Genomic DNA, 13,571 nt, shown 5'->3' with positions numbered 1-13,571 from the left:
TTTTTTTATTAGCCTTTGAACATTCTGCTCAGAAAAACTTTTAGATTTTTGTTAATTGTATATGGAAAGGTAATTGCACATCCCACCTACACCTACCTTAAAAATCCACTTTAGTACAGTGAACACTGTGTTTTACATATATTTATTTATTTACTTATTTTTAATTTAATTAGTATTCTTTATTGCACGTGTGCCTTTTCAGCTCAGCCACCAATTTAAATGAACACGTCACAAATAAAAGATTTGAATATTGAATCTTGGCTACATATTGAATAAATGGCTAGAGCTTGACCCAGTTTTGTCTTTTTTTAGCTTTGTTTCTTCTGAAACACATCCTATAAGTGCACAAATTAAATGTTTTATTCTAGGAGATTTGAAAATGTATAAATTGAGCGAAGTGCTGTGCAAATGTTATAGACTGATACTCAACTTTACATTTCAAGAGGAAATCCTAACAATATGTAATTCACTAAATTGTAATACCTTTAGGACAAATGTCTATGGTATGGGCCCACAGTCAGTAGGAATTTTACAGAAACAGTGCTTTTAGTGTTTTCAGTGGGTTGTAACTCTAGATGAGCCAGAGTTGGAGCCTGGGACCAGAGGTTCAGGACAGTATGTCAGGTGATATTTATAGCCCACTGTATCCTTGTATACTGTACTGTATGTCCTGCACTTTGTATATAGTTTTGTCATTGTGTGACATACATGCCCGTAGCAATGTCACCTAAGCAAGTTTATAGTGTTTTAGTAGCCTACTTTGCAAATAATTCAGAATTTAAATTCTGAGATTTAATTTTAACCCCATCAGTCCCAGCAGAACGCCAGCGTCCCATCCACTATGTAGAAGGTTTGCACACAAACTAATTGGTCTGTCTCACAGTCAATCTACATATCAATAGCCTCAGTCCTCATAAGCAAAATGAGCTACGACACCTGCTTGTAACCACTCCTGTGCTGCTCATGTCATAAGAGTTCACTGGATATGTGTTATATATTGGTTATGATTGGTTATGAAATCGGACAGATATTTGTGACATGGTTTGATTTGAGTAAAACCTGAATAAAAGTAACTTTAAATATATCTTTGTTGTTTTACTTTTACTATTTATTTATTAGCTGAATGTGTTAAATATGAGGCTGTTTAATCCCATAGTTCCTCTATTTTTTACCAAAAATATGACAGATTAGTTGTATTGCTGATCAAACTTAAATTCTACATGTGCAAGTATAATCCTTCATGAATATTGAATGCAACTTCTCACTTCAAATAAATCTTAATTTCAAATAGCCCATGTTATTCTGAAAAAGAAAAGGTACAATACATCCATATTTGAAGCTTTTAAAAGCTGATAAATGGAAGTAGTATAAAAAAAGGTTTTGGCCTGAGACTGAAAGGTTAAATGCAGTTTGCTTTTTCAGCATCTTATCGTAAATAGCTGCTACATTCACACTGACAGACTTTAACCTCATGTTCAATAGTGTTTCTCTCATCAGTATTTTTGCTTTTTCTCCCGTGTGTCCAGTTTTGTGTCCTCATCTTATTTTTCTGCATGTTCACCTGCAGACAGGAGTAACAGCTGTTATTGTAGATCCAGCCTGCAAACATGATTTCTTGTATAAACCTTATATGGAAATACAGTTTCCTCCTCTCTTTTCAATTTTTTCATTTAGATTTGTCCATCAATAGGCTGTCAGTTCTAGCCTGTACTCACTTGCACATGAAAAAAAAACAGTCATCACAACGATAGGATCTAAGGAGCCTTTTTGTGACAAAAGAGCTTTGATTCCCTCACCCATAATACTTTGAAAGGGATGCCTATTCCTGTCTTCCATTTATGTGCATCTCTGTGATGAGGGCAGCTGAATGCCACACACATATACACACACACAGAAACAAAATAAAAAAATAAAGTGAAAGCTTGCCCTGATTGCTTGCTTGATTACTTTCATTGATGTGGATGACAAATCGGCATGGTGGCAAGACTGGCAAACCAGAAAAGGCAGCGGGGCACCAGATTGAAAGGCCTGGAAAGCACTCCTGTATGTCTTTAATTAACATGTGTGTGTCAAGGGCTACTCCAAACACGGCCGTATTGTGCTACAGTAAATTAAGAACATTTTTGTCATTTGAAATGTATTTAAATGCTTGTTTTGGGCAGTAGATGAGCACCTTTTGTTTGATAGATTCGGCATCTTTTGCTGTTAAGCGATTTGTGTGCATGTATCTGTCTGTATATTTTTAGAGGTGCAGAGAGACTACACTATTTGTAGCATTCATGCTGGCACTGATATAGCTGCTTAGTACTTCTACTCAATATCAGAAATTTAATTTGACCATTAGAGATACCATGGTAGGCTATCAGCTTTCTTTCACTGTTAAGCCCTTTTAACCTTCAATAGGTTTAACTTGACCATCTCTAATTACATATTGGACATCAATGAATGCAATTTGACTAGCCATAATTACAATCTGACCAGCTGGAATTATAATTACATATATCTGCAGCTGCATTCTGGGTAGTAAGGACAGCAATTCAAGATATCTTCTAATAGATTGAAACTATTGAATTAAAGATGCCTACAATGACGTCACAGGTATCATCACACTGCTTTATCACTTACTATACTGATGGGATTCACATTACAGATATACACAATGAATTCATGAGTAGTCAAAACTTTTAATTTAAGATATCTCTAATTACATTTTGAGTTGTAAGAAAGAACCATTAAGTTGTGAGGAGAATCTAATTAGAGACATTATGGCAAGTAAAAACTAGATATAATATCTACTCTAGATGTCAGTAATTATATTCTCCATCTAACTCAATGGTTAATTCTTACTAGACAGAATGAATTTAAGATATCTTGAATAAAAGTTATTAATTATTATTTTTGACTACTTATAAATGCGTTGCAAAATGATAAAAGGGCCTGCCATATAAATTCACTGCCAATAATCTTTAATCAGTATGGTATCAGTTATTTCTTCTAAAAAGTGAGATGTGGTTTGGACTTGAATGGCCTGCTTATTTGTGCCTGTACAGTAACTTTCACCAACACAACACACAGGCTGCTCCTTTGTTTCCTGTCAGATCCTCTTGTGCACCACATGCTGAGTGCATTATGTTTCAGGGTTATATTAAGCACAGCCCAATGTATGAATAAATGTACTGACACCCACATTCATGTTAGTTTTTGACTTAATGTGAAAGTACTGTCAGGAACATGAATGATTCATTTAATAAATGCTCAGATCAGAACTTGGATTTAAAAAATGTGTGTATTTTTATTTTTATTTTTTTTGCCTTTGAGATCTTGACTGAATTTGTTAAGGCCCATTCCTATTAAAATCCAAATTCATTTTACCCACATGGAAACAGAGCCATTATCTCTATCTGGTGTTATGAGTCAGCCGGCAGGTGCAGATATGAGCTGCCGCTGTCTGATGGAGACAAAGTGTATAAATGGCAGTCAGAATTCTGAAAAATCATTTCTGACTTTGATTGAAAGCCAATTCTCTTATGTGAACAGTCGGCACATCAGAGAGAGAGCAGTGAACCCTGCCTTATCCCTGTTGAAAACTGCCTCTCTGCATTTTCATATTTATCCTCTAAAAAAAGCTATCGGCACTTGCTTTGTACCGACTGTCAAGCCATCACACACGCCTTTTTGTATAGATTTAACAGTCTATTAAAGTGCCTTTCTGAATTTTGCTTGAATCAGCTCATTCTGTACAGAAAATATAATTTCTCCTTTTTTAATTTTGTTCTATAAATTACAGAAGGTGTGTTGCTTTTTTCTCTTTAAAGTGGCACTTCAACAACTAAGTTATAATTTATCTTCTGTCACTGCGAACAGTTTACGTTGTCAGTGACAGAACTGTTTGCAGTGCGCAAACTTAAACTATTTCTACCACTTTACCTTCACCAGACAGTTAAACTGCTTTTGTTCCTTACACTTTAACAGGCAGTTCAACTGCCTATAGGGCCTAAACTCAAAATTGAAAATGCCCTCAACGATTAAACTGATTTCAACTGCTTTTAGTTCTACGGTCCAAGAGAAATCTCAGCTCCAAACACCTACTAACACTGCAAATGCTTTAACATTTTCAACTTAAATTTAACCTGCAATTCTTTTAAAGGTCCACTGTGTATTAGGAGGATCTAACAGTAGAAATGTAATATAATATTCATAGATATGTTTTCATTAGTGTATAATCACCTTCCAAGCCATGTTCAACCGCCATGTTTCTACAATTGCCCAGATCAGACAAACCAAACACTGGCTGTAGCTAGGGCCTTTCATGTTTTTTGGGAGTTTCACAGCCACTGTAGTTTCTCCTACATGCTTGAAAGTGGGGTGAAGTGAGGGTGTTGCAACCACCAACTACACCGCTAGATGCCACTATATCAGACTGGACATTTAAGTTTTAAACTTAAACTGCAACTGCTGTATTTCACATGCAAAATATTCACATTTAAATTAATTTTCAGTTGTGAGTTTAATAAAGTACAATAAGGTTTGTTGATCTATTTAATAAGAATCTGACTAGTTATTACTCTTTAAAGTGACAGTTAAACTACTTTAACTTAAGTTTCAACTGATGCTATTAAAAGTCTGTGTGAGCTGGAATCTCTGAAAGGTGAATCACCATTACGGTGGAAATAAACACTATATTATCAACTTTTTAACTATCCGTTGTAAGATATCTATATACATGCCATATTTGCTTTATAGTTAACTGTAATAGCCCACTTAGCATAGCAGACTGCCACACTCCATCTCTAATGACAGGAGCCTCCAGAATGTGTCCAAAAATGACACATGAAAGTGTACTTAAGGAAGTATGGCTAAAAAGTAAAATCTCTTCTCCATCTACATTGAATATCTGTGTTTTTGAAAATGTTTCCATCTGGCAAAGTAAATAACTTACTTATTATGGGGGGACAAAAACAGACTCATTAACTGCAAATGGGTCAGAAAACAATACAGCTGCTCAAAAAGTATATGCAGCTTTCTTGGAGAGTAAGTGCACTTTGCTGGAAATATCTGTGTTTCAGCAAATGTCTTAAATTGCCTCACAAATTGTGGATAGGTTATGCTTTCTATAAACAGCATGTGTTTATGCTGGAATCTGCCTCATCTCAATGACTCTCATGGCACTAATCCAAACAAATACATTTCTTGTAATCATACTATGTTTTTGTGTTTAGATGTGTGTGCATACATGTACAGTATGATTATTCTGGAAAGATTATCATTACTGTCAAAGTAATGATATATTATCAGAATTATTTACAGACACACACACTGTCAAAAGCATTATGTAGAACATGAAGTATATAAAAGATAAGGGGGGAGGGACCAGGCTTAACAATAATAAAATAGTGTAATACAATGTAAAAAGTGACATCATTTAGTAAATTTTACGGACAATAAGGTTAAGCCTATGTGTACAGATCCCATGCATCCGTACACCACTGTGTGATAGCTAACAGTTTCTCCATGGTGATGGCTAATTCCCCACCTCCCAACTTGAAATGAAAGAGAAGCAGCTGAGCCTCTCTCAGAGCACAGTACCATGGCTACTCACCAGAACATGGCCGAGTGAATAGATGAAAAGCCAAGCATGTCGGGAGCTCATGTCAGTGACAGCTGCACTGAAGCCCCCGTCTGCATTTTTAGTTCTTTTTTTTGTAGCAGAATGACCCTTCTTGCCTGTGTCTGCTGTCCTTCTTTATTTGAGCTTCGTATAGGTTTTATTTAATGAGTCTGAACTTCTACAGATGGCACATATTAAGTGTCCTGTAATAACCTTTATCCAATAGCAATTACATTCATGATCACAGTGGTATACAGTGCATGATTTACAGTGTGGGAAGGTTTCTTTAGTGCAGGTTTCTTGTGCAACATCAAAATCTCAACAGGAAACAATTGTCAGAGTGTGCCGTCGTCAATGTTTCACATTTTATTTTTGGGTTGCTTGTGAAACATGCTGTACTACCTTGCTCGTACAGACCCCGTTAAGCCCCGCCGTTCAAGCTGCTCTGTGAAATATCTTGAGGGCGACTGTTGATTAAGGGCTCTTGAGCAGCAGCAGAGGCTGTTTTTGTGTACTGGATCCAGTATTGCTCACAGGTTGCCTGTAGGTATGGATGTTTGTATCCATTTTGGATTGTGCACAGACCATTGAATAGGAGAATTTGTACTCTCCTCAAGAGAGACACAAATACAAAGCTTGAAACATGCATCTTGGGGTTTGAGCATTTTTATTTTTACTTATTTTTAGTTTTATTTGAGGCTTCTATAGTTTCCTACTTGCAGTGTTGTAGAGAGCCAAGCCAAATGTGCGTAACGAGGAACAAAATAGAATTACACACCCCAACGTGAGTTTTCATGTAGCAAAGAATGGCAAAAATGAAAATTCAAACGCTAGAACAATTTGAACACAATGTGCAGTAGTTCTGGTGATAGGACAAACATGTATCAGTGAGTTGTTAAGGGTTCTTTTGTGCTTTCTACCCTTCTCCCTTGCTACAAGGTAAACAAGCAAACACAAAGCTAACAGGCGGGTCCCTGGGGAACTGCCTGCATACAAAGTGATGATAAGTGTCAGCACTGATTTCAGAAGGGTTCGTGTTCAGATCCCACCCCTCCTTCCCAATCCCTGGGAGTGCCTTTGAGCTACACTGCCGTGCTGCATGCTGTGTTACACTCAGCTCAAGGGAAGCAAAGAAAAGAATTATAGAGGAGTCTTTACATTTCTGCAAGTGAAGCAACTATGGTGCTCAGTAAAAGTAATAAGAGTTGAAACTTCAAATACCACCTGAAAATGTGCAGTGACGGTTTTAAAATGGGTTAGATTAATGAGAGAGAAAAGTATTTGACCAGGGTATACTTTTAATAAGCCCTGCCAAGCCATACATATTTTATGTAGTCCTCACTGTTGATGAGATTTAGAGATGGGATATGTGGAGCTGGTTGCCGCATTGTTGTGTATCCTAGTGCCAGGCAGTGATTGGGAAATGGAGCAAGCTAAACAGTTCACTGAAAAGACCACATAGTGTGCTTGACCCTTGACCCGGCTTGCATGCTTTGTGGCCTGTCAGTTTTGTCCTTCTTGTCCATGGCATTCACCGGAAACAAACTGCCACGGATGGCTTCCTCAAGATTAAATGTTGACTCTCCACGACTGACAATTTACCTCAAGTTTGCTCCTGACAGCAGGAGATGGTGAATAAACACGGCAAACTCCATAAGAGAGGCGGCATATGCATGCTGAGGCTTGAGGACACAACCAATGCAATCATCATGCCCCTAACGCAGCATCCATCAGCAGGCTGATAGATTCCATTAATAAAAGACCCTTGGTGTTGTATCCTCTGTTCAGCATGTACTCCTTCAGTGCCACCAATATAATATTGACCTAATCATTCTCTACCCCTGCAGCGCTGGCTTGGAACCTGAAATACCATTGTTATTTATCCCATAATGAGATGTTGACATTTACAGATAAATTGAAGGAAGAGTTTCAACAACAATCCTGCGTGAGTACATTGTAATATAAAAAGAAATGCTGTACAATAGGCCTTTTTCATTGCGCTACACAATAAACAACAAGAGAGGCCAGTACTTAATTGAAAAGCACTTTACACAATGTGCACATACTCAGTCATTTATTCTGTTTTGACAATAAAAAATAATAAGAACAATAAAAAATAATTAAATTGCTCAAATATAATCTTCTCTATAAACTGTGTCTGAGTAATACATTAGCTCTACATTTGTGCATTTGAGCATTGGGTCAGGTGTGATAGGGATATTAACAATCATGTAGTATCAAAGAGGTTCTGACAAACCATCAGACGACTCTAGAAGAATGAGGGAAGGCCTTTGTTCTGACGGTTTTAACCAGCGATAGTTAGCTGCTAACCTCACCTGGGTGTCATACAATGGTTGGAATAGAGCAAAGATCTCCCAAATGTCACGCCATTCAAGAGAAAGACGTGCCGGCAGACTCATTCTAACCTTATTCATCTCCCTGGCTGAGGATACTGAGGTAGTTAAAAAGCACCACAGTTGTGCGGTGCTTGGGGTTGGAGGAGATTCACCTTGAGATGCAAAAGTCTCTGGCTGTCATAGGTAACACACCTCTATGGTTTCACTCGGAGTTCAGGAACAGTGCCTCGTGTTCCTTGAGGAAACAGACCAGTCTGACAAGGGTGCTGACAAGGAGATTCCAACTGATTGACGAAATATGGTTTCCATCCGGCCCCAGGAAGAGTTGATCAGCTCTTCACCATTGCACAGAAACTGGAGTAGCCATTTTACATTTGTTTAATAGCTTGAGGAGGGTGTATATAGTGTCCCCTGAAGTGTTCCTGGGGGAGTATGGGCTGCTGGAGCCATCTGAAACAAGGCAAGAGTTGCATTTGCCTAATATTTTGGCAAAAGGTATAAAATCATTGCTTTCTAGGAAATAATTTATATTTAAAATTTTAATGAAAGAAATACAAAACTTTTAGTTAATCATCATTGTTTTATCCATACAAAGGAATAAAATATATTTAACTTCAACTGAGGTTGGGTGAGAGGAGACTAGTTATTGTCAGGTGTTTAATTGGGAAATTAGTAGTTTGCTCATTTGTAAGGAGTGACAGTGTGGCAGTTGCAGCATTTGAATTGATTTATTTATTTGTACCAAAATGTTTTTTCATAAGATCCTGTCATAAACCAATGTGTGGATTTGTATTTAAGAGAATTTTTGGATAAGATTTTGCGTTGTTGTCAATTTAGTTTTTGAACATAAATAGATACAGCAGTAGAGTAAAGTTTATCTGATAGCGTTGGGGTCGGGTTATTCTCGTTCAAACCTATTTCGTAAGACGTGTTGTCAGAAATGTCCAAAGCGTGTATAGCTGTACAACCACATACAAAGGTGGAGTGAAAAGCCTGCCTGGAGGGAAGACGAAATATTGTTTAAATTTTCTTTTAAGGGAAGCATTCATAGTGTTGCACTGTGTTCACATGAAAAGTGAAAGAAATAGTTTTGTCAAGAATGAAAAAGAGAGAAAGAGAAGACTCCTTTTTCACCTCCCACCATAAAGTGGATGTGAATGTTAGATTGTTGAGGTTCGAGGAGTTACAGAAATGGTCGGACACAGCCCCCCTCATAATCTAACATTGAAGAGGTGTGTGGGAAGGGGGTTTCTAAAGCTATTTGACAATCCAACAAGCAGTTCTGATGGAGTGTACTTTATTGATTGAATACGGATTGGGTTGATGTCTCCCAGCTGATTTGCATCCAACATTTCTTGGTTGGTCTGGATCTCAACTTTAAATAATACATAGGTCCAGTTCAGTTCTGGGTAGTACATTTACATTTTTTTGGGGTTTGTGAATTGAACATGAAATTTTGGACATGTGAAGGCCTGTAGTGTACCAGCCACTATATATGATTCCACCTCCTCTCTTTGCTGACGATGTAGTCCCAAGGCTTCATGAGACATCCAGCACACCTTGAAGTGTTTTGCAACTGAGTTTAAAATGATAAGAACCAGGGTCAGCAGTGCAATATTAAATCAATAAAGAACCCTTCTAAGTCTCCAGTATTTACTGTGATTGCGGTGTACTTCATACTTTACAGTAATCATTTGTCTCAGTTCAATAGGCTTGGAGAGAGCTTGGCTGTGAGTAAGTAGTCAAAGCAACTACTGGAAGTTTTTACTTGAGACATCTATCAGTCTACTCCACCAGGCCCTGATTTTGTTAGTTTGGAGGCAACAAGATTCAAAACACACTCAAGCAAGACTGAGAACACTGTGAAGGGTAGATATTACAGGTCCAATTGAAGCTTTATTCTGTACACTTTAACACCAAATATTGAGAATCAGGAAAAACATCCCCTGAAAAAAATCCACTAAAAGCGTGCTCTGCCTGCTTTCCTGTTAATTGGGGTGTTTTGTCATGTTGGAGGTGATGGAGTAAAGACAGAAATATGCACTCTGCTAAATGCTGACAGTTGAAAATGGTCCATGTGTCCATCTTTGAATACCAACAACGGCCTTCCCCTAAGATATATGGCAGTTTGTGTGATCGCTCTGATGTTCAGCACAATGAAGGGCTTGATGGCCATCAGACAGCTCTGACTTCAAACAGGATTGTTCAAGGTTGGTTACTAGCTTCAAGTGTTCTTTTTTTAGAGTTGTTCAAGGATTTTTTTCTTTTTTAGTCATACTTTGAGGAGGGGTCTTAAAGTCATCTTTACACTCATGACTTGTTCTTCTAAGATTAAAACTCCACCATAAGCAGGTTGTTGTAGAGACTACGGGAGTTCAATGATAGAAACGTAGCTTGTCTGACTTCTTTGTAGACCTGTTTGTCTGTTTCTGGAAAATTATAGCAACCTCCTATTAAAATTTCATAGTGATAGCCCACTTATTTTGAGATGAATTGAAGACATGAACTTGACTGTTATTTGGTGTGCTACTAATTTTAGTTAAAAATGACTGATCTACAGGATGGCTCTTGTAATATGACCTCAGCTCTTGCTATTGATTCTCGGAAGGCAAAAACCTGTAGAATCCATTTTGCAAACGATAGTGGATGAGCTCTAAGCTACATTTAGTGTTTTGGCTGCTCTTAATGGCAATGAGAGGGAACTGTTAAATATTTAAACCTTAATATGCAGGTGTTATGTAATACAGATATGTCATTTAGAACATTCAAATCTACCAAACCATCTGTGCTCCTTGTTATCCAAAGGGCAGAAAATGGATGAGAAGAAGCACAACATGGAACAATGAGTCCAGCTTTCACTCAACAGAGCATTCACTTACTGTTGTTTAAGTGGTGATCGGAATATTGGATTCTTCAATATTGGCAAAGAAGAATCTACATCTGAGGTCATTATCATTTTAGCAAAGACGGAAAACATACAGTATAGGGTCTCCACTCGGGCAGAAGTATTTTTGCAAAAGACATTTCCCAGGGCTGCTTTGTAAACCACATTTTGAAAGTTTTGCATTAAATCTTTGTAACATTTTATCTTGACTTCTTCATGACATATTTCTAGACAGAAAGTACTGATCTGCCAACAAAATCCATTTGGTGAACCATCGTTTTATTGATTCAAACACATTTTGTAATAGCTTTACTATGTTTTTTTTTATGTGAGTTGTGCTAGTTATTGCTACAGGTTTTAATGGAAAATGTGTAGTTTCATCATTTGTAATGACCATTACATTAGTTAGTCACAGTGGCATTACAGTAAGTGGCATCATTTCATTTCATTCCATTATTGGTAGCAAAATGCAAATCATGATGGGATTTTGTAACATAATTAATTCATTCATGTTTTGATCTTTTGATCTGATTCAGATGTTTGTCCAATAAACATGACATGTATTTGCTTGTGTCATGTCTGTGTGTGTGTGTGTGTGTGTGTGTGTGTGTGTGTGTTTGTGCTGTACATATCAGCAAGACATGACAGTGAAATTCAGATGGGGTAAATACTGAATATTTCATACATTTACATATTTTAGTAGTATTTAATATGAGATAATTTATACATTTTGTCAAATAAAATAAGTCACACAAAATGTAATCAAATACATCCAAATTTTAATTCCATTTTAATCAATTTGGCTTGTTATCTCTGCATAGGTAATGTGAAGTATCAACCTCATTTATATAATCATAATTTAATAATTGTTAGAGGAGCAGAAAAGACAGCCCTCAAATCATTCTTCATTAAGTCTACCACCACCACTAAAATATTAAGATGTTTTTTTTCTCCAATAGACTATTTATTTTCTTATATAATGTTATTTTTTCTTCCAATAGCTGCATTCAGATGTGGACAAAGGAGATGGAAAGGTGAAGTATGTGTTATCTGGCGAGGGTGCCACCTCTATCTTCACCATTGATGAGAACACAGGAGACATCCACGCCACGAAGCGCCTTGATCGGGAGGCCCAAGCCTACTATACCCTCCAAGCTCAAGCTGTAGACCGACTCACCAATTTACCTGTAGAGCCCAGATCTGAATTTGTGGTCAAGGTCCAGGACATCAATGATAATGAGCCAAAGTTTCTTGATGGACCGTATTTGGCAGGGGTTCCAGAGATGTCACCTTTAGGTAAGCCTCCCCATTTGTCTCAAAAATAATCCTATGACAGTTCCCCCTTTTTTTCTAAATTTGTCTCCCTATTTCCATCCTTCTATACTCTCCCTCATACTCTCACTTTCTCTTTGACTTTCCCTCGCTCTGACATCTGCATTTGATAATTTTCCACCTCACTGAATTTGTCTTCATCTCTCTCAGTCTTTAGGTCATAGGGGGAATCGGAAGGTTTGCAATATTAATTTGAATCCACCGTGTTTGCCTTGTAAGACTCAATATACGCTAATCACATTGGGTCCAATTTAAACTACATGAAGTTCTAGTACAGAAACTTCACATGAGTTGAGAACCAGGTTAAATTGCTTGGATTTGGTTGTTCTTTAGCCAGAGCATGCAAGGTTTTTTTATTTTTCTGTTCACTAATTCTGTATGCTAATACGTAAGACCATGGACTTTTCTCCTCTTCAGTTTTTTTTTAAAAACCTTCGACTTAGTTTTTTAAAGCATGATGATGTACAAAGATTGAGCTACCAAGGTGCCCTTGGAACTTTGGACAAGGCAAGCCAATTCAAAGTACTACACAAAAGACAGAGAGGATAAAAAAGCAGAATTAAAATCTAAAAGGAATAGAAATAGTCAAAAAAGAAATGAGGGAGTTGAAGCAGACACAATCTAATTAAAAGCAATGATTTCCTAGCCTTGATTTAAAAGTATTTTGAGAGTTTAGCTTTGAGATACAGCTTCACTATTTTTTTTTTTTTTTAAATCTAACCATAAGAGGACAAGTGACAGATGATCTGAAAGATCTGTAGGGTTTATATTGTGGGTGGAATTAACAAAATATATCTAAAACTAGTAAGGGTAGTTATTCATTAGTTCCATTAGAGTTACTAATTTGATATGAGACAAAAGGTACAATTCACAACACATGGAATTACTTATGTTAAGCTATCAGTCACTTATTATATACCTTCTGTCAAGTGCCATTCCAATTATTCAGGATAGTCTACAAGAGTGAGAGTTTACAACCATCCTAGCGGCTCTTTGAACCTGCACTTAAATACAGCAGCACATTGAGCAATAGGCTAACATCATATAATGTTTCCCATATTAACCATCTTATTTTACTATGTTAGCATACTACCATTTGCTAATAAGCAAAAACATAAAGTACAGCTGAGGCTGATGGGAATGTCATTAGTTTTGCAGGTATTTTGCCCTGATGGGAAAAAAATATCCTAAGGGGAGCATTAATGTCTGAAATGTATGAAAACGTCATAGCAATCCATCCAGTAGTTTTTAAAATATTTCAGTCAGGAGCAAATAAATAAAGCCACTCTACTAGAAGGGCTAAAAGCATTTTACAGCTTTCTGGTCAGAAGGACTCACAGTTCATATACTGTAGATCACATTAGGATTTATTACTGCAGATGTTTCTTTT

General features: G+C 37.0%; 1 protein-coding gene across 1 annotated transcript in view; it reads left to right on the top strand.

The window, feature by feature from the left end:
* Positions 1-13,571, top strand: part of LOC127369555 (cadherin-7-like) — a 94,381-nt gene that overhangs the window by 28,077 nt on the left and 52,733 nt on the right. The window contains exon 3 of the mRNA XM_051411038.1: positions 11,851-12,145. Within this exon, the coding sequence (XP_051266998.1) occupies positions 11,851-12,145 (295 nt within the window). The remainder of the gene's footprint in view (positions 1-11,850; positions 12,146-13,571) is intronic.

The sequence above is a fragment of the Dicentrarchus labrax genome, unplaced genomic scaffold (genome assembly GCF_905237075.1).
Source record: "Dicentrarchus labrax unplaced genomic scaffold, dlabrax2021, whole genome shotgun sequence".
Classification (NCBI taxonomy): Eukaryota; Metazoa; Chordata; class Actinopteri; family Moronidae; genus Dicentrarchus; species Dicentrarchus labrax.
The sequence above is the reverse complement of the archived record's forward strand: the minus strand, read 5'-3'. Positions and strand labels throughout refer to the sequence as shown.